Raw genomic sequence first — 26,549 nt, forward strand, 5'->3', positions numbered from 1 at the left:
CACAAAGAACTGGTGGAGTGAAATTTACAATATTTCACTGCGTCACTTTACAACTTAAATGCATCAACCCCTACACCTTTTCAAACCAAGTTTGAGGGTTGATGCTGGACTTTTTACATGGAACTCACCTCTGTGTTCTGCTGCATTGCTGGAGTTGTGTCAGTCTTACAACTCTAGCAATGCGTCACTTTAGCGCCAAAAGATCCTTCAGAATTTCTGATGTATCTGCGAATCCTCGGGCCATGGAGTATTGTAAATACAAGGCATCCACAGCATCACTAGGGCATTTGTGGCAGGCACAAGATATCTGACACATCAATGCTGATATGTCAGTTCTTGTAAATATGCCCCTTTTGTCTGTCAAAGCTGATGCATACATACCTTTTTAATGTTGAACCCTTGCATCGACATAGCCTTCGTAGTCTGCCTAATCATTCCAACAGATGCAATGTTGCTTATGCGTAGTATCTCATGGATTACAGCATTGGTGTATGGAACCCTCTTTCGGTCCTCGTAGTGAATGACCTGAGATTCACCAAAGACAGCGGACAACTCCTTCTGAACTTTCTCTGGAAAGAAACATTTAAATAGGTCAGTAGAATGGCACCATTATAACCTGAAAATGCAAGCTGAGCCTACATACAGGATGCACAGTTCCTAGGAGAATGATTATTCTCACAAAGTATACTGATTATATAACTCTATTAACTCAAAAGTCTGTAAAGTTGTATTGCCAACATTACTTTTATTTTTCAAAGAAATAATTCAAAAACTTTACTGAGTTCTTAGACCGTTGTGAATCATACGCTCAGGACTCTTCATAAGTATTTGTAGTTCATAACGTGAAAAAAATACAAATGCATATATGTCCATATGTGACACTATATTACATGGTTATCAATTTGGAACAATAACATAATAACTGGTCTCTTGTTGTCGCCCGATGCATTTCGGGAAGCCCTGTTCCCTTCTTCAGGGGCGAATACCTAGACAGAAGTAATACAAAGTAATATCTGTATCAAAATCATACTCCAACAGAAAATAAATAGTCATTATACACAGGAAGGAACAATGAGCATGCTCTCTTGATTAGACAAATGATGAACTGGAAAGAACATATCAAATATATTGCGCAATAGAATCACTGAACATAACCCCTGCATAAGGTGACAAAGACTTCCTCTTATATTGGTGAGTTACTCACATCCATGAAAAAACAGCAAAAACTATATGTGATACCACATGTAATTTAAGAACAATGCCTCAAGTTAAAACAAGTGAGTAAATTGACGTTAAATAAAAGAAAAATTAAATGACTGGTCGTGTTTAACTCGTTATGCTCCAACACTCAATGCTATGAAAAGACGGGAGGGATGAACCAACATGTATTCATGTGACCGATCAAATATGCGTGATTTGAAAGATAAGGAAAAATAATCAACCTACCAGGTGGTCGATGGTGACAAAATGCGCTAAAGAATATTCGCAGGTATTGTGCCGTTTGAAACTGTGAAAACATGATGAGAATGGACACAGTATGAGCTTTAGGGTACTGTGAAAAAGAGGTCTCTTTTAGAGAGTAACCAGACTAATTTAAAAAGGATGACATTAATGCTGCGAGAGGATAAACCAATTAAAAAACCTATTGGTGTATGCGCAAAAAAACAACACTGTGGTACAGTAAATACTGCAGGGGGATACCGAGTCTAAACCAAATAATACATCTATTCGTGTATACGCAAAGGTACAACACTCTGATCCAGTTGATAACTTAACAATCAGGTTCTTTGAATTTTAATTACCAAGAGAATACCACACTTGGTGTTGACAATGTTAAAATAAATACCTGTAGCCGAACGGGAAAATATTCGAAGTGGAAACAGTGACTCGCGCTTTATTTAGAGTAGTCCAGCCAAATGCGTTCAGTACTCCAGGATGTAAGTATTGCCGACTTCTACGGAAAAAATTAAAGGCAATGCTCAGGAACTAAACCGAATCACTGGAGAGAATAGATAACATCGGCGCTGTGCTGGGTCTTACCGGTAAGGTCTCACGTAGCGGCGTGTATAGAGTGGGTGGAATCCAAAAGCGGAAATTTTCGCGGAGGGATACCATACGGGAAATAAAAATAGTTCCCGAGTGGGTCACGTGTGTGAGTCTAACGGGCATGTTGGAAAATGTAGTGATAACTGGCCCACGAGCACTAATAAATAAAAATAAAAATAAACGAAACCCTAACATGCTGCGATGAATACCATAATTATGATGTTACAAAATTAAATACATGCTGAGACAAAATACATGTGAGTCACACGAGTAAAATAATACTGCACGAATGGAAAAGTAATCAATGTTGATGATATGTTACGCAAACTAACTAATAGTCTGTGGATGGATAAACAAACTGAGTTATCAATAGTCAAGGCTAGTCGACATAAACACCTGAAAGGTAGCTAAACATTCAGCAACTAATTAAAACAACACTGTGTGATATTGATGAGCGTAGTGCTGACTACAAGAAATAGATGATGGCCCTCTACGAAAAGTAGTTACATTCTGTTAGATTGGCTATACCTCCCTGATTATTACCATGTGGTACAACTAAACACAAATACAATAGAAACCTCTACCTGGGTAGTTACATTCTGATATGGGTACATGAATAGTTCTGTTGGTAAAACCAATATAGGCTCCAAATAGATGTATCAAAAATCAAAATACTACTTGAAATGAAACCTGGATTGCAACAAAATTGTGGTGGTCATGGAAAATAAGAGAGAAAGACTATAACCCTTCTGGGATCAATGTAAATGCGCTAGGGCTGAAATGTCACAGTGCAAAGGCAACCAACACTTAAGGTGCTGGTATAAAAATTGATAGTACTGTAACTATAAGAAACAGCTATAATCAACCCTGTCATTGAGGCCTGTGGGTATCAACGTTGCTAGATATTCAATCCAGAACACCTCCCTCTGTAGTAGTTTGGCGTCGTTATCTTGGCCTTCTAGTTTGGGTACAACTTCAATAATCTGAGCTCTCAGTTGAGAGATGTTGTGTTTAAACTCTAGCCAATGGGTCGCTACTGAGGTGGTTCTGTTTTTACATCTGAAATTGCTTTTATGCTCAGTGAGCCTGGTTTTGAATTTGCGAGCGGTTTTGCCTATATATAATTTGCCACATGGGCATTTCAGGCAGTAAATGATATTCATAGTATTACAGTCTCCCGAATGACGTAACTCAATCTTCTTGCCTGTTGTTGGGTGTGTCATGCTATTGCCAATAATGATGTTATTACAGTGCACGCAGTTATGGCAACGCATAGTGCCTGTATGTGGTTCTGTGGTGGCTTTACTGGTAGGAGTTCGCAACTTATCCATTAGATTCCTGCCTCTGGTGTAAGCAAAAATGGGTTTATCAGCAAAAATGCCTCTGAATTCATTTTCATTTTGTAACAGTTCCCATCTATTCAAGATTATTCTTTTGATTTTACTGGAAGCAGTAGAAAATTTTGACACAAATGTGATTCCTGCCTTTTGAGATTTGGGAACAGGATTCAGCAGCGTTTCCCTATCAACAGTTGACAGTCTGTCAATTGTGTGATCCATCACTTCCGAGGGATAGCCTCTACACTCAAATTTATTGCGGTGCTTGGGGATTTGAGCATTCAATGCTTCATCATTTGAGCAAATTCTTTTCAATCTCAAAAAATGAGAGTAGGGTAGATTGGTGATGAGACTCTTAGGGTGAAAACTTGTGAATAGTAATGTGTTGTTGCGGTCTGTGGGTTTTGAGAAGATGTCTGTATGCAATCTGCGTGTTTGGTCATCTTTCTTGATCAGTACATCTAAATAGTGTGCCTCAGTGTTACTCATGGAATGGGTGAACTGTATTCTAAGGTTTCTGGTGTTGAGTTCAGTTATGAGTCTATGGAGTTCAGTTGTGTCTTTGTTCCAAATCAAAAAAATGTCATCAATATATCGACAATATTGGACAAGACCCATCTGCCATTCTTCGTTGGTAAGAATGTGTTCATCCTCAAACTTAGACATAAATATATTTGCATAGGCTGGAGCCCCAGAAAATCCCATGCTAGTCCCTGTAAGTTGACCATAGAAATTGTCATTCCATCTGAAGTAACTGTTGTTAAGACAAAAATGCAATAGTTTTAAGATGAATATACTCTTGTCCTTTGGAAGATCTAGTTTAAGCAGTGCCCATTCAGTCGCTTCCATGCCTTCTTGGTGATTTATAGAAGTGTATAATGCGGTGACATCGATGGTACATAATGTCCATTTGCGACTGTACATGCTTTGGATGATCTCAATTTTATTGAGAAAATGTGTAGTGTCTCTGGTGTATGTGCACCATGATTGCACAAATTTTTGGAGATAAAAGTCCAAATATTTCCCAACGGGGTCAAATGTGGATCCACACCCAGCCACGATGGGGCGGAAAGGGGGATCAGTTGGGTGTTTGTGTATCTTGGGCGTCATGTAGAGACGAGGTCTTTTGGGATTAGGTGTGGTTAGAAACAATTTTTCTTCATCAGTAATAATGCCATCTTGTATGGCTTTCTGTAAATATGTTTGCAGAATACTTTGTAGGGTGTTGGTGGGGTCATTAGGCAGGATAGTATATGTATTCAGATCATGGACATGATCATCAACTTTCCGCTCATAGTAATCTGTGTCCATAATTACGAGGGCACCTCCCTTGTCAGCAGGTTTAAGGGTAAGAGTGTCGTCTTGTGCGATTCCCTGGATCGTTCTGTGTTCATATTGATTAAAATTCGATCTGCCAGTTGATTTATACCGGATCTTGATAAGATCTCGTTTGACAGTTTCTTCAAAAAAATCAATAATCTTGTGGGACACAGGAGCTTGGAAGGTACTTTTGGGACGAAAACTACTGTTGTGAGAATCCATATTCACATCTTCACATGCTTGAAGGACATTGGAAAAATAGTGTCGAAGTCTTAACTTCCGTGTCAGTTTGTAGAGGGCAACCTTGGTGTCAAGTAACGTAGTGTCATTAGTTGGTACAAAGCTCATTCCCTTGTTAAGGGTCATGAGTTGTTGTTTAGTCAGATCCTTAGTCGAAATGTTAATGATCAAACTACATTCTTCCCACTTCTTAATACTTTTCCCCTGTCCTCGCCTGGTTGGCCGTTTGTTGGTTCTGATGTTGGTAGTTCCTGTAAGGTTGGCGGGGGTGGTTGTCCTGATTGTGGCACCTGGGATAAAAAAGACATCGTGGTGGTAGAAGGACCTGATTTAGTGGGGGATCTCACTTGCTTTTGGGTGGATGGTTGACTCCCTATGTCTGAAGTGCTGGTCGAGACCGGCAATCTGGTTGCTGCGATATCTTGATCTGTCGCGATACTTTCTTCACTAGATGTGTTCCCTCTGGGTTTGGTGAATCTTTTTTTCGCATAGATTTCGGCCCACGTATAAACCTCATTAAGTTTATAATCAATAGTATCTCGTCGATACTTCCTAATTTTGCCTTCTTGCAATTCTTTGTTGTATTTGTCAAGTTTGGCGTTGAGGTCTTCTAATGTTTTTGACCAAATTTGTGGATCAATACATGTTTCCAAATCTTTTTTTAGATCAAAGATCTCTTCATCCAGATCTCTGATCGTGTTGGACAACTCTTCTATAATCAGCAAGATTAAATCAAGCGAGCACTTGTTAAGAATGGCAAACCATTTGTCCATGAACTTGGAATTTAAGTGAAACCTAAAAAGCATAGGTCTTAACGCTATCCTAAGGCCTCGTGGGATTCTTTTGGCTCGATGGTATTGTACCAAAGTTGAGGCATGTAGCCTTTGATTGAGCTGTCTACGAGTAAGGTATTCTAATTGTTTGAGTCTTTGAATGGTGGATCCTCCCTGTGTATCAACTAGTTGAATTTCTTTGATAAGCGCATAGATGCCCGTAGCCTCTTCATTGGAGTATGTCATGGTCTCAGCTCTGTTCTCTGTGATACGTGTTATATTATCAAATGATGCCATACTGATATCAATTAATGAAATGTTTAGTTGGGTGTGGTGCTACCTCTTAAGGCGCCAAAATGTGATATCCAATTACGAAATAAAGAGGAGCACTCAAATTTGTAACAATCTTTTTGTTAGAGGTAAACCAAGGGTGCAAACTGCTAAACTATGTTGGCTGCATAGTACAAATAGAACATGAAAATGCAAGCTGAGCCTACATGCAGGATGCACAGTTCCTAGGAGAATGATTATTCTCACAAAGTATACTGATTATATAACTCTATTAACTCAAAAGTCTGTAAAGTTGTATTGCCAACATTACTTTTATTTTTCAAAGAAATAATTCAAAAACTTTACTGAGTTCTTAGACCGTTGTGAATCATACGCTCAGGACTCTTCATAAGTATTTGTAGTTCATAACGTGAAAAAAATACAAATGCATATATGTCCATATGTGACACTATATTACATGGTTATCAATTTGGAACAATAACATAATAACTGGTCTCTTGTTGTCGCCCGATGCATTTCGGGAAGCCCTGTTCCCTTCTTCAGGGGCGAATACCTAGACAGAAGTAATACAAAGTAATATCTGTATCAAAATCATACTCCAACAGAAAATAAATAGTCATTATACACAGGAAGGAACAATGAGCATGCTCTCTTGATTAGACAAATGATGAACTGGAAAGAACATATCAAATATATTGCGCAATAGAATCACTGAACATAACCCCTGCATAAGGTGACAAAGACTTCCTCTTATATTGGTGAGTTACTCACATCCATGAAAAAACAGCAAAAACTATATGTGATACCACATGTAATTTAAGAACAATGCCTCAAGTTAAAACAAGTGAGTAAATTGACGTTAAATAAAAGAAAAATTAAATGACTGGTCGTGTTTAACTCGTTATGCTCCAACACTCAATGCTATGAAAAGACGGGAGGGATGAACCAACATGTATTCATGTGACCGATCAAATATGCGTGATTTGAAAGATAAGGAAAAATAATCAACCTACCAGGTGGTCGATGGTGACAAAATGCGCTAAAGAATATTCGCAGGTATTGTGCCGTTTGAAACTGTGAAAACATGATGAGAATGGACACAGTATGAGCTTTAGGGTACTGTGAAAAAGAGGTCTCTTTTAGAGAGTAACCAGACTAATTTAAAAAGGATGACATTAATGCTGCGAGAGGATAAACCAATTAAAAAACCTATTGGTGTATGCGCAAAAAAACAACACTGTGGTACAGTAAATACTGCAGGGGGATACCGAGTCTAAACCAAATAATACATCTATTCGTGTATACGCAAAGGTACAACACTCTGATCCAGTTGATAACTTAACAATCAGGTTCTTTGAATTTTAATTACCAAGAGAATACCACACTTGGTGTTGACAATGTTAAAATAAATACCTGTAGCCGAACGGGAAAATATTCGAAGTGGAAACAGTGACTCGCGCTTTATTTAGAGTAGTCCAGCCAAATGCGTTCAGTACTCCAGGATGTAAGTATTGCCGACTTCTACGGAAAAAATTAAAGGCAATGCTCAGGAACTAAACCGAATCACTGGAGAGAATAGATAACATCGGCGCTGTGCTGGGTCTTACCGGTAAGGTCTCACGTAGCGGCGTGTATAGAGTGGGTGGAATCCAAAAGCGGAAATTTTCGCGGAGGGATACCATACGGGAAATAAAAATAGTTCCCGAGTGGGTCACGTGTGTGAGTCTAACGGGCATGTTGGAAAATGTAGTGATAACTGGCCCACGAGCACTAATAAATAAAAATAAAAATAAACGAAACCCTAACATGCTGCGATGAATACCATAATTATGATGTTACAAAATTAAATACATGCTGAGACAAAATACATGTGAGTCACACGAGTAAAATAATACTGCACGAATGGAAAAGTAATCAATGTTGATGATATGTTACGCAAACTAACTAATAGTCTGTGGATGGATAAACAAACTGAGTTATCAATAGTCAAGGCTAGTCGACATAAACACCTGAAAGGTAGCTAAACATTCAGCAACTAATTAAAACAACACTGTGTGATATTGATGAGCGTAGTGCTGACTACAAGAAATAGATGATGGCCCTCTACGAAAAGTAGTTACATTCTGTTAGATTGGCTATACCTCCCTGATTATTACCATGTGGTACAACTAAACACAAATACAATAGAAACCTCTACCTGGGTAGTTACATTCTGATATGGGTACATGAATAGTTCTGTTGGTAAAACCAATATAGGCTCCAAATAGATGTATCAAAAATCAAAATACTACTTGAAATGAAACCTGGATTGCAACAAAATTGTGGTGGTCATGGAAAATAAGAGAGAAAGACTATAACCCTTCTGGGATCAATGTAAATGCGCTAGGGCTGAAATGTCACAGTGCAAAGGCAACCAACACTTAAGGTGCTGGTATAAAAATTGATAGTACTGTAACTATAAGAAACAGCTATAATCAACCCTGTCATTGAGGCCTGTGGGTATCAACGTTGCTAGATATTCAATCCAGAACACCTCCCTCTGTAGTAGTTTGGCGTCGTTATCTTGGCCTTCTAGTTTGGGTACAACTTCAATAATCTGAGCTCTCAGTTGAGAGATGTTGTGTTTAAACTCTAGCCAATGGGTCGCTACTGAGGTGGTTCTGTTTTTACATCTGAAATTGCTTTTATGCTCAGTGAGCCTGGTTTTGCCTTTGCACTGTGACATTTCAGCCCTAGCGCATTTACATTGATCCCAGAAGGGTTATAGTCTTTCTCTCTTATTTTCCATGACCACCACAATTTTGTTGCAATCCAGGTTTCATTTCAAGTAGTATTTTGATTTTTGATACATCTATTTGGAGCCTATATTGGTTTTACCAACAGAACTATTCATGTACCCATATCAGAATGTAACTACCCAGGTAGAGGTTTCTATTGTATTTGTGTTTAGTTGTACCACATGGTAATAATCAGGGAGGTATAGCCAATCTAACAGAATGTAACTACTTTTCGTAGAGGGCCATCATCTATTTCTTGTAGTCAGCACTACGCTCATCAATATCACACAGTGTTGTTTTAATTAGTTGCTGAATGTTTAGCTACCTTTCAGGTGTTTATGTCGACTAGCCTTGACTATTGATAACTCAGTTTGTTTATCCATCCACAGACTATTAGTTAGTTTGCGTAACATATCATCAACATTGATTACTTTTCCATTCGTGCAGTATTATTTTACTCGTGTGACTCACATGTATTTTGTCTCAGCATGTATTTAATTTTGTAACATCATAATTATGGTATTCATCGCAGCATGTTAGGGTTTCGTTTATTTTTATTTTTATTTATTAGTGCTCGTGGGCCAGTTATCACTACATTTTCCAACATGCCCGTTAGACTCACACACGTGACCCACTCGGGAACTATTTTTATTTCCCGTATGGTATCCCTCCGCGAAAATTTCCGCTTTTGGATTCCACCCACTCTATACACGCCGCTACGTGAGACCTTACCGGTAAGACCCAGCACAGCGCCGATGTTATCTATTCTCTCCAGTGATTCGGTTTAGTTCCTGAGCATTGCCTTTAATTTTTTCCGTAGAAGTCGGCAATACTTACATCCTGGAGTACTGAACGCATTTGGCTGGACTACTCTAAATAAAGCGCGAGTCACTGTTTCCACTTCGAATATTTTCCCGTTCGGCTACAGGTATTTATTTTAACATTGTCAACACCAAGTGTGGTATTCTCTTGGTAATTAAAATTCAAAGAACCTGATTGTTAAGTTATCAACTGGATCAGAGTGTTGTACCTTTGCGTATACACGAATAGATGTATTATTTGGTTTAGACTCGGTATCCCCCTGCAGTATTTACTGTACCACAGTGTTGTTTTTTTGCGCATACACCAATAGGTTTTTTAATTGGTTTATCCTCTCGCAGCATTAATGTCATCCTTTTTAAATTAGTCTGGTTACTCTCTAAAAGAGACCTCTTTTTCACAGTACCCTAAAGCTCATACTGTGTCCATTCTCATCATGTTTTCACAGTTTCAAACGGCACAATACCTGCGAATATTCTTTAGCGCATTTTGTCACCATCGACCACCTGGTAGGTTGATTATTTTTCCTTATCTTTCAAATCACGCATATTTGATCGGTCACATGAATACATGTTGGTTCATCCCTCCCGTCTTTTCATAGCATTGAGTGTTGGAGCATAACGAGTTAAACACGACCAGTCATTTAATTTTTCTTTTATTTAACGTCAATTTACTCACTTGTTTTAACTTGAGGCATTGTTCTTAAATTACATGTGGTATCACATATAGTTTTTGCTGTTTTTTCATGGATGTGAGTAACTCACCAATATAAGAGGAAGTCTTTGTCACCTTATGCAGGGGTTATGTTCAGTGATTCTATTGCGCAATATATTTGATATGTTCTTTCCAGTTCATCATTTGTCTAATCAAGAGAGCATGCTCATTGTTCCTTCCTGTGTATAATGACTATTTATTTTCTGTTGGAGTATGATTTTGATACAGATATTACTTTGTATTACTTCTGTCTAGGTATTCGCCCCTGAAGAAGGGAACAGGGCTTCCCGAAATGCATCGGGCGACAACAAGAGACCAGTTATTATGTTATTGTTCCAAATTGATAACCATGTAATATAGTGTCACATATGGACATATATGCATTTGTATTTTTTTCACGTTATGAACTACAAATACTTATGAAGAGTCCTGAGCGTATGATTCACAACGGTCTAAGAACTCAGTAAAGTTTTTGAATTATTTCTTTGAAAAATAAAAGTAATGTTGGCAATACAACTTTACAGACTTTTGAGTTAATAGAGTTATATAATCAGTATACTTTGTGAGAATAATCATTCTCCTAGGAACTGTGCATCCTGCATGTAGGCTCAGCTTGCATTTTCATGTTCTATTTGTACTATGCAGCCAACATAGTTTAGCAGTTTGCACCCTTGGTTTACCTCTAACAAAAAGATTGTTACAAATTTGAGTGCTCCTCTTTATTTCGTAATTGGATATCACATTTTGGCGCCTTAAGAGGTAGCACCACACCCAACTAAACATTTCATTAATTGATATCAGTATGGCATCATTTGATAATATAACACGTATCACAGAGAACAGAGCTGAGACCATGACATACTCCAATGAAGAGGCTACGGGCATCTATGCGCTTATCAAAGAAATTCAACTAGTTGATACACAGGGAGGATCCACCATTCAAAGACTCAAACAATTAGAATACCTTACTCGTAGACAGCTCAATCAAAGGCTACATGCCTCAACTTTGGTACAATACCATCGAGCCAAAAGAATCCCACGAGGCCTTAGGATAGCGTTAAGACCTATGCTTTTTAGGTTTCACTTAAATTCCAAGTTCATGGACAAATGGTTTGCCATTCTTAACAAGTGCTCGCTTGATTTAATCTTGCTGATTATAGAAGAGTTGTCCAACACGATCAGAGATCTGGATGAAGAGATCTTTGATCTAAAAAAAGATTTGGAAACATGTATTGATCCACAAATTTGGTCAAAAACATTAGAAGACCTCAACGCCAAACTTGACAAATACAACAAAGAATTGCAAGAAGGCAAAATTAGGAAGTATCGACGAGATACTATTGATTATAAACTTAATGAGGTTTATACGTGGGCCGAAATCTATGCGAAAAAAAGATTCACCAAACCCAGAGGGAACACATCTAGTGAAGAAAGTATCGCGACAGATCAAGATATCGCAGCAACCAGATTGCCGGTCTCGACCAGCACTTCAGACATAGGGAGTCAACCATCCACCCAAAAGCAAGTGAGATCCCCCACTAAATCAGGTCCTTCTACCACCACGATGTCTTTTTTATCCCAGGTGCCACAATCAGGACAACCACCCCCGCCAACCTTACAGGAACTACCAACATCAGAACCAACAAACGGCCAACCAGGCGAGGACAGGGGAAAAGTATTAAGAAGTGGGAAGAATGTAGTTTGATCATTAACATTTCGACTAAGGATCTGACTAAACAACAACTCATGACCCTTAACAAGGGAATGAGCTTTGTACCAACTAATGACACTACGTTACTTGACACCAAGGTTGCCCTCTACAAACTGACACGGAAGTTAAGACTTCGACACTATTTTTCCAATGTCCTTCAAGCATGTGAAGATGTGAATATGGATTCTCACAACAGTAGTTTTCGTCCCAAAAGTACCTTCCAAGCTCCTGTGTCCCACAAGATTATTGATTTTTTTGAAGAAACTGTCAAACGAGATCTTATCAAGATCCGGTATAAATCAACTGGCAGATCGAATTTTAATCAATATGAACACAGAACGATCCAGGGAATCGCACAAGACGACACTCTTACCCTTAAACCTGCTGACAAGGGAGGTGCCCTCGTAATTATGGACACAGATTACTATGAGCGGAAAGTTGATGATCATGTCCATGATCTGAATACATATACTATCCTGCCTAATGACCCCACCAACACCCTACAAAGTATTCTGCAAACATATTTACAGAAAGCCATACAAGATGGCATTATTACTGATGAAGAAAAATTGTTTCTAACCACACCTAATCCCAAAAGACCTCGTCTCTACATGACGCCCAAGATACACAAACACCCAACTGATCCCCCTTTCCGCCCCATCGTGGCTGGGTGTGGATCCATATTTGACCCCGTTGGGAAATATTTGGACTTTTATCTCCAAAAATTTGTGCAATCATGGTGCACATACACCAGAGACACTACACATTTTCTCAATAAAATTGAGATCATCCAAAGCATGTACAGTCGCAAATGGACATTATGTACCATCGATGTCACCGCATTATACACTTCTATAAATCACCAAGAAGGCATGGAAGCGACTGAATGGGCACTGCTTAAACTAGATCTTCCAAAGGACAAGAGTATATTCATCTTAAAACTATTGCATTTTTGTCTTAACAACAGTTACTTCAGATGGAATGACAATTTCTATGGTCAACTTACAGGGACTAGCATGGGATTTTCTGGGGCTCCAGCCTATGCAAATATATTTATGTCTAAGTTTGAGGATGAACACATTCTTACCAACGAAGAATGGCAGATGGGTCTTGTCCAATATTGTCGATATATTGATGACATTTTTTTGATTTGGAACAAAGACACAACTGAACTCCATAGACTCATAACTGAACTCAACACCAGAAACCTTAGAATACAGTTCACCCATTCCATGAGTAACACTGAGGCACACTATTTAGATGTACTGATCAAGAAAGATGACCAAACACGCAGATTGCATACAGACATCTTCTCAAAACCCACAGACCGCAACAACACATTACTATTCACAAGTTTTCACCCTAAGAGTCTCATCACCAATCTACCCTACTCTCATTTTTTGAGATTGAAAAGAATTTGCTCAAATGATGAAGCATTGAATGCTCAAATCCCCAAGCACCGCAATAAATTTGAGTGTAGAGGCTATCCCTCGGAAGTGATGGATCACACAATTGACAGACTGTCAACTGTTGATAGGGAAACGCTGCTGAATCCTGTTCCCAAATCTCAAAAGGCAGGAATCACATTTGTGTCAAAATTTTCTACTGCTTCCAGTAAAATCAAAAGAATAATCTTGAATAGATGGGAACTGTTACAAAATGAAAATGAATTCAGAGGCATTTTTGCTGATAAACCCATTTTTGCTTACACCAGAGGCAGGAATCTAATGGATAAGTTGCGAACTCCTACCAGTAAAGCCACCACAGAACCACATACAGGCACTATGCGTTGCCATAACTGCGTGCACTGTAATAACATCATTATTGGCAATAGCATGACACACCCAACAACAGGCAAGAAGATTGAGTTACGTCATTCGGGAGACTGTAATACTATGAATATCATTTACTGCCTGAAATGCCCATGTGGCAAATTATATATAGGCAAAACCGCTCGCAAATTCAAAACCAGGCTCACTGAGCATAAAAGCAATTTCAGATGTAAAAACAGAACCACCTCAGTAGCGACCCATTGGCTAGAGTTTAAACACAACATCTCTCAACTGAGAGCTCAGATTATTGAAGTTGTACCCAAACTAGAAGGCCAAGATAACGACGCCAAACTACTACAGAGGGAGGTGTTCTGGATTGAATATCTAGCAACGTTGATACCCACAGGCCTCAATGACAGGGTTGATTATAGCTGTTTCTTATAGTTACAGTACTATCAATTTTTATACCAGCACCTTAAGTGTTGGTTGCCTTTGCACTGTGACATTTCAGCCCTAGCGCATTTACATTGATCCCAGAAGGGTTATAGTCTTTCTCTCTTATTTTCCATGACCACCACAATTTTGTTGCAATCCAGGTTTCATTTCAAGTAGTATTTTGATTTTTGATACATCTATTTGGAGCCTATATTGGTTTTACCAACAGAACTATTCATGTACCCATATCAGAATGTAACTACCCAGGTAGAGGTTTCTATTGTATTTGTGTTTAGTTGTACCACATGGTAATAATCAGGGAGGTATAGCCAATCTAACAGAATGTAACTACTTTTCGTAGAGGGCCATCATCTATTTCTTGTAGTCAGCACTACGCTCATCAATATCACACAGTGTTGTTTTAATTAGTTGCTGAATGTTTAGCTACCTTTCAGGTGTTTATGTCGACTAGCCTTGACTATTGATAACTCAGTTTGTTTATCCATCCACAGACTATTAGTTAGTTTGCGTAACATATCATCAACATTGATTACTTTTCCATTCGTGCAGTATTATTTTACTCGTGTGACTCACATGTATTTTGTCTCAGCATGTATTTAATTTTGTAACATCATAATTATGGTATTCATCGCAGCATGTTAGGGTTTCGTTTATTTTTATTTTTATTTATTAGTGCTCGTGGGCCAGTTATCACTACATTTTCCAACATGCCCGTTAGACTCACACACGTGACCCACTCGGGAACTATTTTTATTTCCCGTATGGTATCCCTCCGCGAAAATTTCCGCTTTTGGATTCCACCCACTCTATACACGCCGCTACGTGAGACCTTACCGGTAAGACCCAGCACAGCGCCGATGTTATCTATTCTCTCCAGTGATTCGGTTTAGTTCCTGAGCATTGCCTTTAATTTTTTCCGTAGAAGTCGGCAATACTTACATCCTGGAGTACTGAACGCATTTGGCTGGACTACTCTAAATAAAGCGCGAGTCACTGTTTCCACTTCGAATATTTTCCCGTTCGGCTACAGGTATTTATTTTAACATTGTCAACACCAAGTGTGGTATTCTCTTGGTAATTAAAATTCAAAGAACCTGATTGTTAAGTTATCAACTGGATCAGAGTGTTGTACCTTTGCGTATACACGAATAGATGTATTATTTGGTTTAGACTCGGTATCCCCCTGCAGTATTTACTGTACCACAGTGTTGTTTTTTTGCGCATACACCAATAGGTTTTTTAATTGGTTTATCCTCTCGCAGCATTAATGTCATCCTTTTTAAATTAGTCTGGTTACTCTCTAAAAGAGACCTCTTTTTCACAGTACCCTAAAGCTCATACTGTGTCCATTCTCATCATGTTTTCACAGTTTCAAACGGCACAATACCTGCGAATATTCTTTAGCGCATTTTGTCACCATCGACCACCTGGTAGGTTGATTATTTTTCCTTATCTTTCAAATCACGCATATTTGATCGGTCACATGAATACATGTTGGTTCATCCCTCCCGTCTTTTCATAGCATTGAGTGTTGGAGCATAACGAGTTAAACACGACCAGTCATTTCATTTTTCTTTTATTTAACGTCAATTTACTCACTTGTTTTAACTTGAGGCATTGTTCTTAAATTACATGTGGTATCACATATAGTTTTTGCTGTTTTTTCATGGATGTGAGTAACTCACCAATATAAGAGGAAGTCTTTGTCACCTTATGCAGGGGTTATGTTCAGTGATTCTATTGCGCAATATATTTGATATGTTCTTTCCAGTTCATCATTTGTCTAATCAAGAGAGCATGCTCATTGTTCCTTCCTGTGTATAATGACTATTTATTTTCTGTTGGAGTATGATTTTGATACAGATATTACTTTGTATTACTTCTGTCTAGGTATTCGCCCCTGAAGAAGGGAACAGGGCTTCCCGAAATGCATCGGGCGACAACAAGAGACCAGTTATTATGTTATTGTTCCAAATTGATAACCATGTAATATAGTGTCACATATGGACATATATGCATTTGTATTTTTTTCACGTTATGAACTACAAATACTTATGAAGAGTCCTGAGCGTATGATTCACAACGGTCTAAGAACTCAGTAAAGTTTTTGAATTATTTCTTTGAAAAATAAAAGTAATGTTGGCAATACAACTTTACAGACTTTTGAGTTAATAGAGTTATATAATCAGTATACTTTGTGAGAATAATCATTCTCCTAGGAACTGAGAATCCTACATGTAGGCTCAGCTTGCATTTTCATGTTCTATTTGTACTATGCAGCCAACATAGTTTAGCAGTTTGCACCCTTGGTTTACCTCTAACAAAAAGATTGTTACAAATTTGAGTGCTCCTCTTTATTTCGTAATTGGATACCATTATAACCTGCAAATATCTATAGGTCTATAATAAGGGCAGTTGTTGGCAACAAAATCTCAATCCAAGTTCGCCTATTACCTCAGTTGTAATACCTCACCCAAAGTCAACTCCGGTCAATTCAAGTCAACCCACACCAGCTTTATCAAATGCAAACAAATCATCATTCCAATTACCAATGTTTTGCTCTTTCAGATATTCCATTCAGAAATATTATGGATTATTTCCTGTTCTTGTCACTTTAATTTTGGTGAAATCCAGAACATTCAGAGTGCTAGAATAAACAATGCCCATGTTTTAAAAAGGCAGCAATAGAACTGGCAAGAGCAGTTTAAGTTACCTTCACTCGTATTTGGTTATATTAATTAACTTTGGTTTGGATGGTCCCTCCCCAAGCTAGAAGGCATATAAGCCAACACATGCCTCCATGAAAGAAACCATGAGCACGTCCAATGTAGAACTAAGGCTCAAATGTGCAGCATGCAAGTCAATGCCATCTTGGAATATAGTAGACTAGTATTGGTGGTTGGTTGCACAGATAATACCTCTTTATAGATATCTTGACTTACCTTAACATGAGGACAAGCCCTTGTGAGGTATTATTAGAGACCCAATGTATCATTCTGATTTCAAAAACGTTAATATATTAATAAAATAAAGTTGCTAGACATCCAATCACAAATGATTCTACTGGTACAAGACAAAGGATCTGGTAACAAAACACTAATCGAATGGTTATTTCAACAGTGTGTAGCTCTTTCCCAGAGAGAGAAGCCATCCTCTACAGAATTCTGCAAATTTTAAATACAGATGAAGTATATTAAAGCAAAATTGCAAATCTGTTGTTGCTTTAATTAATGAATTTAATTGTAATGTACTGTCAGTCACAACAGGGTTGGAATAATCAGATGTGTGTGATGAGTTATGAAACAAATCTGTTTCTACCACATCTGTTGAATCAACTTATTGTTGTGGTTATGTTTTACAATACCTTTGCCCAGTCTCAATGTAGTATGTTGGTGTACAGTATTAACGTTTTCTTTAAATAAATCTTTACTGATGTTACTTCTTCTGACTTCACCAGTGTCAAAGGTCTGCTGCAGAAAAGGTAATATGATGTACCATTCTGTGCTGTAAATGAAGGAGGCCTCAAGATTAGGCCTTTTGATGTATTGACATCAATGATTGTTTTCGTAAAGGGATATTTGTGAGCGGTGCTTGTTTTGAGCAGCTGTGACACTTGTGGCATGTAGTATGAACTCCACCCTTGGCTCAGGACAGTGAATGAAAGATTAATCTTTTTGTGGAATGCTCCGAACCCGAGATAAACACATTTCAATATATTTGTTAATCCATTAAACATGGTAATTCTCTAGACGTATACATTCAAATTGTATAGTCTATAATAAAATACTTTCTGTTGTACCCATTCTAGGTCTCACCTTGGATTTCTGGGTGATTCACCAGGTAGAGGAGTGCCCACCGTAGAGTGGTGGTAGTGGATTCTGTCCCACCTGCAAAAAGTTCAGCCACAAGGCGGATCATGTTATGCTCATCAAAGGTAGAGGTGACATCTTGAGAGTCCTGAATGCAATACAAACATAAATATTCAGCAGATAGGAAATATAGGGCCATATGTATGAAGCAAATTTGCAATTTCGGCGAATGCGAATGCAAATCTGCCAAATGGTATGTATAAAGGAAAATCTGATGCAAAACAAGGATTCCTTATTTTGCAATTGCATTTAAGGAATCGCAAATTTTGCGATTCCTTAAATGCAATGTATGAAGAAAAACAAATGCAAATTGGCCTTAAAGGAATCGCAAATTACCACCAACTTCAAGTTGGTGGTAATTTGCCAATTCCTTAAAAAAATGCACATTTTTGCATTTTTCAAAGTGCCATGTGACGCACATACATGCCCTTAGGGCATGTATGTGTGCCACATGTGCACCCATGCTTATTTCAGGGGTGCAACAGGGTGTCCTTTGGACACCCCTACACCCTTGAAATTATTCTCAATTTGTGATTCTCAAATTGCGAATCACAAATTGAGAATAACTTCCCATTCATTCCTATGGGGCTCCTGGCCCATTGAAATGAATGGGAAAGTATTCCTTAATTGCGATTCGCAATTTGCCAATCGCAATTAAGGAATACTAAGAATTTGCAAACAAATTGCGAATTTGTACATACAACCCAATGTGCGATTCTGAAATAGCGATTTCTAAAAAATCGCTATTTCAGAATCACAAATCAGGTTGACGATACATATGGCCCATAGAGAGCATGACATATTCTGAAGCTAGGCCTACTTGAAGCCTGATCAATGAAAAGAGTTTAGTCTTGTTCATGGAAGTTGGAATGGATGAAAATGAATGCATCAAATGCTGGAATGCACGAAGACCAGTATCTTCTAATGATCATGAGTAAAATTACAGATTTAATTTGAAAGTAGGTATAGATCACATTGGAAATTGAAGTTTAGTGGAAGGTTAGATTCTCTACTCTTACATGGGTGGATTATAAATATGAATGAGGGCCTATGTCTGCAGTAGTTATTGGTGAGTTTAGCTGACCTCTGTCGTGAGAGGAAGGGAAGTCAACATGGTCTTCGTCAATGGGGGAAATTAGTAAAATCTATGACTTCATCATAGGGAGGGATTGTTAAAGCAATATCTTCCTCAGCAATTTCTCTATAACATGAAATCCATCAAAAGGGGGGCCTGTAACATGCATTGATTTATGTTTGTTCTGCAAAGTTTGAAAAGTATTGCCCTTCAGCCACTTTCCTCTTTTCAGGGATTCTATGTTATAAATGGGTTTACTGGAGCTTTGTTTGCAGGTTGATCTTTTTGAAACAGAGGCAAGGACCTGACATTGCTAACCTTATTGAGGCCTGTGGCTGGATTTCATGTTATAGAGAAATTCATACATTTGATCTGTAGCTGAGTGAATCCCTTCTTGAAAAGATCTATTTGGTTGGTTTGTTAAGAAGGGACTAACGTTTTGCCTTAATATTCTTTTTCAACTGAAATTAGGGCCCTCATTATGGACCCGGATGATAACAATCAGCGCACAAAACCCTGTTTGTGCAGTGATCAACATAAGAAGTGATATGGACTTACAACCAGACATAAGTGAGAGAAACAAAGTTTATATCTCCTGTGGAATTTTAGTAAGTAAAACATTTTGGAATTTAAAAGGTAAATATTGGTTGGTACTGAACATACACATGTTTGTGTAACAACAACCAATATTAGGTCAATTCCCAATAGTAGGTTATGCCTAATGATAGTGAGGAACTAGATACAATAGCTATTCCTGGCCCTGCAAGTTTTGGAAATGGGGCAGAGCAACCTATCTTTGATTCATTAGTAGTGGGAAATGCAGATGTGGAATAAATGTAGTCTGATTTCATAAGGTCAACACATAGTCTGTTTTTCATCTGTATTTCTCTATTGATTACTGTGTCATCTATTGTAAAATAATTGGGACAAGAAGATCAGAAAGTATCCTGTAAACTGCCCACTCACATGAGAAAATAATAATAAAAATCTCTTTTGTGTGATGTCCTACCTTATGGCCTCTTGTGTTTCTCTTATGCTAGAGCACTTTATCAGAGCCAGAACTGATCAATCAATGTAACAGCAGCAAATACTCACTTGTGATATTTTAGCTTGGTAGAAATCTATCAAGTCTTGGGGCTCTTCAGACACTCCGTTCTCTTTGTGACTTTTGATTTCCTTCTTCACAAATTCTTCCACGAAGGCACTGCCTTTAAAGATCTTATTATGAGGTCCTGGAAGATGCCGCATCAGCCAGGGGAAAGTGTCATAGAGCTGGGGTGAAAGCCATGGGACATGATTAGGAAGAATTTTCTTTTTGATAATGTCTTCAATTTATCATAGTCAGTGGTGACAGACTATTAGAAGACTTGCTGAACATTCTTTCTCCCTCTAAAAAAACTGTAATCTACATGTTGAAAGGCATTCATGCCTAGTGCTTTTTCATTCATGTGTGTGCATTTGTGTTTAAGACAAACGAATGAGCAAATATATTGCCAAGTAAATATAACATAAGAGGTTTTTGTAATGGTATGAACTTTACAGGAGTGTTGAAACAATGTAGAAACTAGGGTAGTGAATGTAGAGATTAAGTCCTCCCTTATTTCATCTTGATTCCACTGTGGATCATTACCTTCATTTGCTTCATCTCAAAGATACAACTACATTGTGATGGACAGGTAACACATCCTCTGAGAGAAGGTATTTGTTCTTCCTTAGAGCTGCACCCACCAGGCTAGCAACAAGGTCTGTGAAATTTACCTGTCTAAGAGGTGTTAGCAAGGAGAGCAAGACTAATCTTTGCTGGATTAGAAATATGGACCTGCAGTAGAGGCCCGCTCTAAGAACATTAAGGTCTGAAGGAGCTTTACACTACTCATCCTTGAAACCAATCCCATACCATGTTTCAAATATAGAAATCTTCCAGGAGTTTCTTTCCAAAACTACTGAATTGGTTGGCCATCTATTTTTGGTCAAATTCTAAATGAGAGAAAGCTGAAAAGCCCCACTGTGAGAGGCAGGTTCACCTACTGAAATTGGTTGCTCCCTCAGGCTTGTACTAACACATTGTTCCATTCCTTTTTTTAACTCTTATCCAGATCTTACTGTTCTGTGTCAGTGCCTGAAATGTGAGTCTTTTCTTGGTACTGCTACTGTAATTGAATTTCAACACAAAGATTGATCATGGGCATGTGTTTGAAGAAAATGTAAAGCTAAAGCTCAGTTGCTAAATGTAATAAGCCTGTCGTCCTAGAAACCAGCAGTAAAAATCCACTGCTAGTTTCTGCTTCAGGGCATGAGCTGGCCCTCTATACTCCTCGGAGCGGTACCTCGTGGTAGAAGTAAGCCTTAATGATATAGCGGTCACTGACGCCGCGTTGAATACCTACCAAGTACCAGCTCATGGGGCATATCTTTTGCGCAACAGCAAGACCACATTCAGGTCATTATTTTTGATACCTTTTGCTTATAGAGGGCCAGCTCATGCCCTGAAGCAGAAACTAGCAGTGGATTTTTAATGCTGGTTTCTAGGACGACAGGCTTATTACATTTAGCAACTGAGCTTTGTTCCAGTAGGGACCATTAGAAGGTCCTGATGAGTAGGCAGTAGGGGACTGCCTACGAAACATGTAGACCAGGTAGTAGCGAATCGCTCTACCTCAACAAAACCCCCTTCTTAACGTCCCCAGCTAGGGAAGTGAATATATTGTTTTTTTCCACTAGCCAGAGGATTTTTAACCTTTTTTATTCCCACACATAATTAGGTCCCTACACTTCACTGACATCACCCACACTTGCACAGTCACATAGTCCTGTCACTATATTAGTGCTCCCGCGTAGTCGGTCAGGTCGTAGCACGCCCTGCCCCGTAGAGGGACGGGAAGACCCCAATGATGAAGCATGACACTATTGGATTTTTTTAGTGTGTGAGGGGTATTTTAAAAAGCACACTGTGCTCTCATCTTTACCACCCTAAGAGAGAGCTCATTTATTAGTTTTTATCACCCACAGAAAACAATAAAAATAATAAAAATCATTACACTTTGATAGAATCTCTTTGTTTATATATATCTGATCGGAGGGTGATTCTGTCAATACCTCTTCACTTCCTCAACTGTTTTGGTATTCATTCACACTCCCATAATCAAGTTTCTAAAATAGATGCAAGTTTTATATAGATTTTTTTGGGGGGAACAAGAATTATGCAATATATACATATATTTTTATTCAATTGCTTATCAGTGGTGTGTGCCAAATCAAATTGTAATGATACATCATGATGTGCAGGCTCAACATAGATTACAACTGTTTTAGTTTCCAAAACTGGCTACACATATTCGATCTTCTTGGCTTGTCCACAACAAGATAGAGGAAATTTCATTCAGCTCCGCTAATTAAATAGCATCATGTGCAGGTAGAGCATGGTTTGAAGAGTTTAACCTATGCACGTTTCGTCTCCGCGGCCTTCATCAGGAAGCCATGATGAATAACATCTACAGACATTAATTAGCGGAACAGATCTGGGTTAGAGTAACTGTGCCCTATATCTACGAAAGACTCAAATTAATTTACTTAATAGAAAATGGTCACTGTGTCACAAACAGAAATAGAAATTAATGAAAATGCCAACTATGAGAGTTTTGAACTTGCAAACAGCTTCCAGTCCATCACCATGGAGAGAATTGGAAAGAGCACATGCATGTGGCAATGAAGATGGTTGATGTCTGCGTCTTCCGCTCACATAAACATTCGAAAAGAAAAAAACAGAAAAAGAGCTATAGCCAAACCGATGATAGAGACACCCAGAATAGAGAAAAAATGTGGGTATAACTGAGCCATAACAGACATGGTATATAGGCCATAGTACCAATTCATAGTGAGTGAATGAGATTGTTTGTGACAAGATGTTTCCCGGGCAAACCATGCCTCATAACACAATGTGATGTCACTGAATAACTGGTGGTTGTCAGTGTCCTCTTAGCTGGCTACGTACTGGATCTACCCAAAACAAAGGGGATTAAGAACAGGTATGGTAACATAATTAGAAACCTACTTGTAGGCAGGAGGGAAGTTATGCCCCTATGGTGAAGAGAAAGCTATGGGTTGAGGTGAAGTTAGGAGTACTTACATCTTTTGCACTTGTTGGGCCTACTGGACTGGTAAGAACACAGTATTTGCCAAGGCTGGAAATTGAGGGAATTATATGTAATATCTATTAGTGGGCTGATCCATTCAAGACTAGCATACCTTATTTTGTCAAAGATGGTGCATACAGTTACCTGTCAGTTGTCCGCTTGTATTCGGGGATTGTCGGGTTAAGAAAGGTATAGCCAAGGTAAGACCCCGGACTGCCCACAGCCCACAGTGAAGACGCTCACATTCCGCATTGCAGAGGTCCTGCTGAACAATGCTGCGTGGTGGTCAAATATGTGGGTGCAATGTGCCTCAGCATGTCCCAGGTGCAGGGTTTGTGCAAACACTGCAGAACCTGGCTGACAAATCTCCTTCACGAGTTGGCCTGAGAACATGGCGCTAACTTGCTTGCCGATATTTTAACACAACCGCGCTCAAATGCATGTACACTCAAGACATTAAAATGGACGTTGGACTCAGAGCAGTAACAACAATTCGACCATCAGCGTGGCAGATCAATTGGAAAATCATGCTGGCCAAATTGGAGTGGAGGCTGAAAATTGTGAAAAGTGTTTGTGCCTAAGCTTGGTAGTCATTTGGTTTTCGGCATGGGAGATGAACTTAAGGCAAATGGCACAAATGTGTTGGACATTGTAAAGTTGTGGCTATAATAATGTTAACACCCTACTGCAACTCTGTAAGTTGTTTTTCCAACATCCTAGAGTGGGTAATTCCTGCAATATTATACGTACACCCAGAATGAGTGGGCTCAGGTGAAAATGATGACAACAATAAACACATGAGAAATCATTCTAATGGGCCAAAGGGACTTGTCCAACATCTGAACGAAAGGTAAAAAATAGGAAAGATAATAAATAAGCATGGAGGTCATCCAGGTCATTAGTATCAAAGTGCATGGGGCATCATTGAAGGAGGTCAGCAAGGATATGCAGATAAAATGTGTGTTTGCTAGAGTGTAAGTTTTTTTTGGGTTGAAAATAGACAAGTAGCAATTATATTTGATCGCCTGGTCCCAGGGGATTTCACTGTTCAGACCTTTTTTGTAGGTGTCTAAAGTAAAGATCCAATAGACCCGTCTCCGTTTTCTGACCTCTGTGCTGCGGCTCCTCACATTGATATTGATTTTCTCCAGGATCAGCCATCTTATATCATTCATGTTGTGCTGTGCCTCTATGAAAAGTTTGACCAACGGTGCACTACATTTCTTGGTGCGAATAGCTGACCGGTGTTCTGTAAGTCTTGTCTACATGGTGCGGGAAGTTTCCCCTATATACCCCAAATTGCATGGACACAGAAGTAGATATATAATATTACTCCTCTTGCAATTAGTGAAGGTTCTCAGCGATATATCCACCTTATTGATGCAGTACCTGTTGGTTTCAATGGCAAATTGACATGCATTGCATGACATTCCTTTGTAATTACCAATGGGGTGGATTCCCTGTTATGGTTGTCTGGATGGCATGGTTCTGAACGGCCATGCGTAGTCTTACATCTAAGTCTTTGAGGTTGTTGGTGCTTCTGTTAGCAAAAAGTGGCTTGGATATTAGAGTCTCTTTCTCTCTCTGCGTTAAGGATGTGCCAATGAGAGTTGATATTATTGCGTATTTTTTCATTCATGGTTGAATGGCGAGTCACGAACGCCAATCTGGAGAGTTGGTTCCATTCTTGTTTCTGAACAGTTGCTGTCTGTTGTAATACAGTGCTCTTTTATCTGAGTCACGTACAAGACTTTTTGACTATCCTGTAGATAAAAACTTAGGTTTCATCTCCAGTGCCCATTGGTCAAAATTTATTATGTTTGTACAATTCCTGCGGAGAGGCAGGAATTGGCCAACGGGATGCTGTTTTTTATTCGACTGAGGTTGTTAGCTCTTGAAATGTAAGAATGTGTTCCTTGATATAGGTTTTACATACAGATCAACTTCCAGGTGTTGTTGGTTCGGTCTGATGCTAATGTCCCTAATGTCCAGGAATTCTACACACTCAATACTAGTGTGTGCAGTGAAATGCATGTTACTATTGCACAGATTTAGCCATAAAATGAATTCAGACAGTTTATCTTTTTTTCCCTTCTAGATAATGAAAATATCATCTACATACCTAGACCAGTTATTTTATAGACTCACTGAAAGGCACAATATCATTATAGATAAACTTGATTTCAAATTGTGCCATGTAAATATTTGCAATTGTGGGGGTACATGAGGCCCTCCTGCTGATTCCTTTCATTTGTTTGAAGAGCGAAACATTAAACTCGAATGTATTTCCTCGTAAAATTATATCTAAGTAATCCAAGATAAATAGCTTCGGGCCAACAATCCGATAATCTATTATGACCCATAATACCACCTTCAGGGCTTCTGTTTGGGGGATTTTACTATATAATGCTTCTTTGTCCATAGTAACCATGGTATCGCTAATAGGATTGAAAGTCAGATGTTCAACTTTATTTATAATATCTTGTGTGTCGTTGACATGGGACACGATTTTTGAAACATGAGGTCTGAGAATGGAGTCCACATATTTAGAAAAGGGTTCTGTCAAAGAGCCTATTGAGGTTACAATGGGTCTATAGGGTGGGTCAAGACTGTTCTTGTGAATTTTTGTGACCCCCATAGAGAGCAGGCATTTTGGGTATTGCTACCTTGAGATACTCCCATTCCTTATCTCATATTAGATTTTGTTTGAGTGCTCTGGTGGTCATCTTCAGAATGGTTTTCTTCCCTTGTGTGGTAGGGTCAATGAGGATAGGGGTGTAGGGGTCAGGATTGTGTAACATGTCGTGCATCTTAATGACATACTGCTCAGGGTCTATCATAACAATCCCCCCTCCTTTGTCACAATTTTTTTAATGAGCGACTTATTTTGAGTAAGTTCCCTTAGAGCTGTATGGTCTTCCTGAGTGATGTTGTACCTGGGATTAGGAACATACTTGAGGGCTGTCTTTAGTTTTTTGAAGACTAAATGCTTAAAAATAGCTATATCTGGCCCAACTTGGTCTAATTTGGGTACAAAAGTCCCCTAATCCAACCACACTCCCTGGCCCACCCATTTATCTGCCAGGCACTGTGCCACTGTCTCCCTTTCCCTTGGTCTCCCACCGCAGTCCCACTTTCTGGTTGATCCTTTTTTCTTTTTGGTGTTCCAAGCCACCCTTTGAAGCTACAATGTCTTGTCTTTCCCATTCTGCTCCC

At 38.8% G+C, this 26,549-nt stretch overlaps 1 protein-coding gene across 4 annotated transcripts in view; it reads right to left on the reverse strand.

The window, feature by feature from the left end:
- The window catches only part of LOC147684124 (cytochrome P450 2J2-like), a 141,578-nt gene that overhangs the window by 88,669 nt on the left and 26,360 nt on the right, over window positions 1-26,549 (reverse strand). For all 4 annotated transcript variants that reach the window (XM_086944500.1, XM_086944503.1, XM_086944501.1 and 1 more), the window contains exons 5-7: window positions 20,296-20,472; window positions 18,072-18,213; window positions 382-569 (exon numbers count right to left, since the gene is read on the reverse strand). In XM_086944500.1, the coding sequence (XP_086800626.1) occupies window positions 382-569; window positions 18,072-18,213; window positions 20,296-20,472 (507 nt within the window). The remainder of the gene's footprint in view (window positions 1-381; window positions 570-18,071; window positions 18,214-20,295; window positions 20,473-26,549) is intronic.

The sequence above is a fragment of the Lissotriton vulgaris genome, chromosome 11 (genome assembly GCF_964263255.1).
Source record: "Lissotriton vulgaris chromosome 11, aLisVul1.2, whole genome shotgun sequence".
NCBI classification, from domain to species: Eukaryota; Metazoa; Chordata; class Amphibia; order Caudata; family Salamandridae; genus Lissotriton; species Lissotriton vulgaris.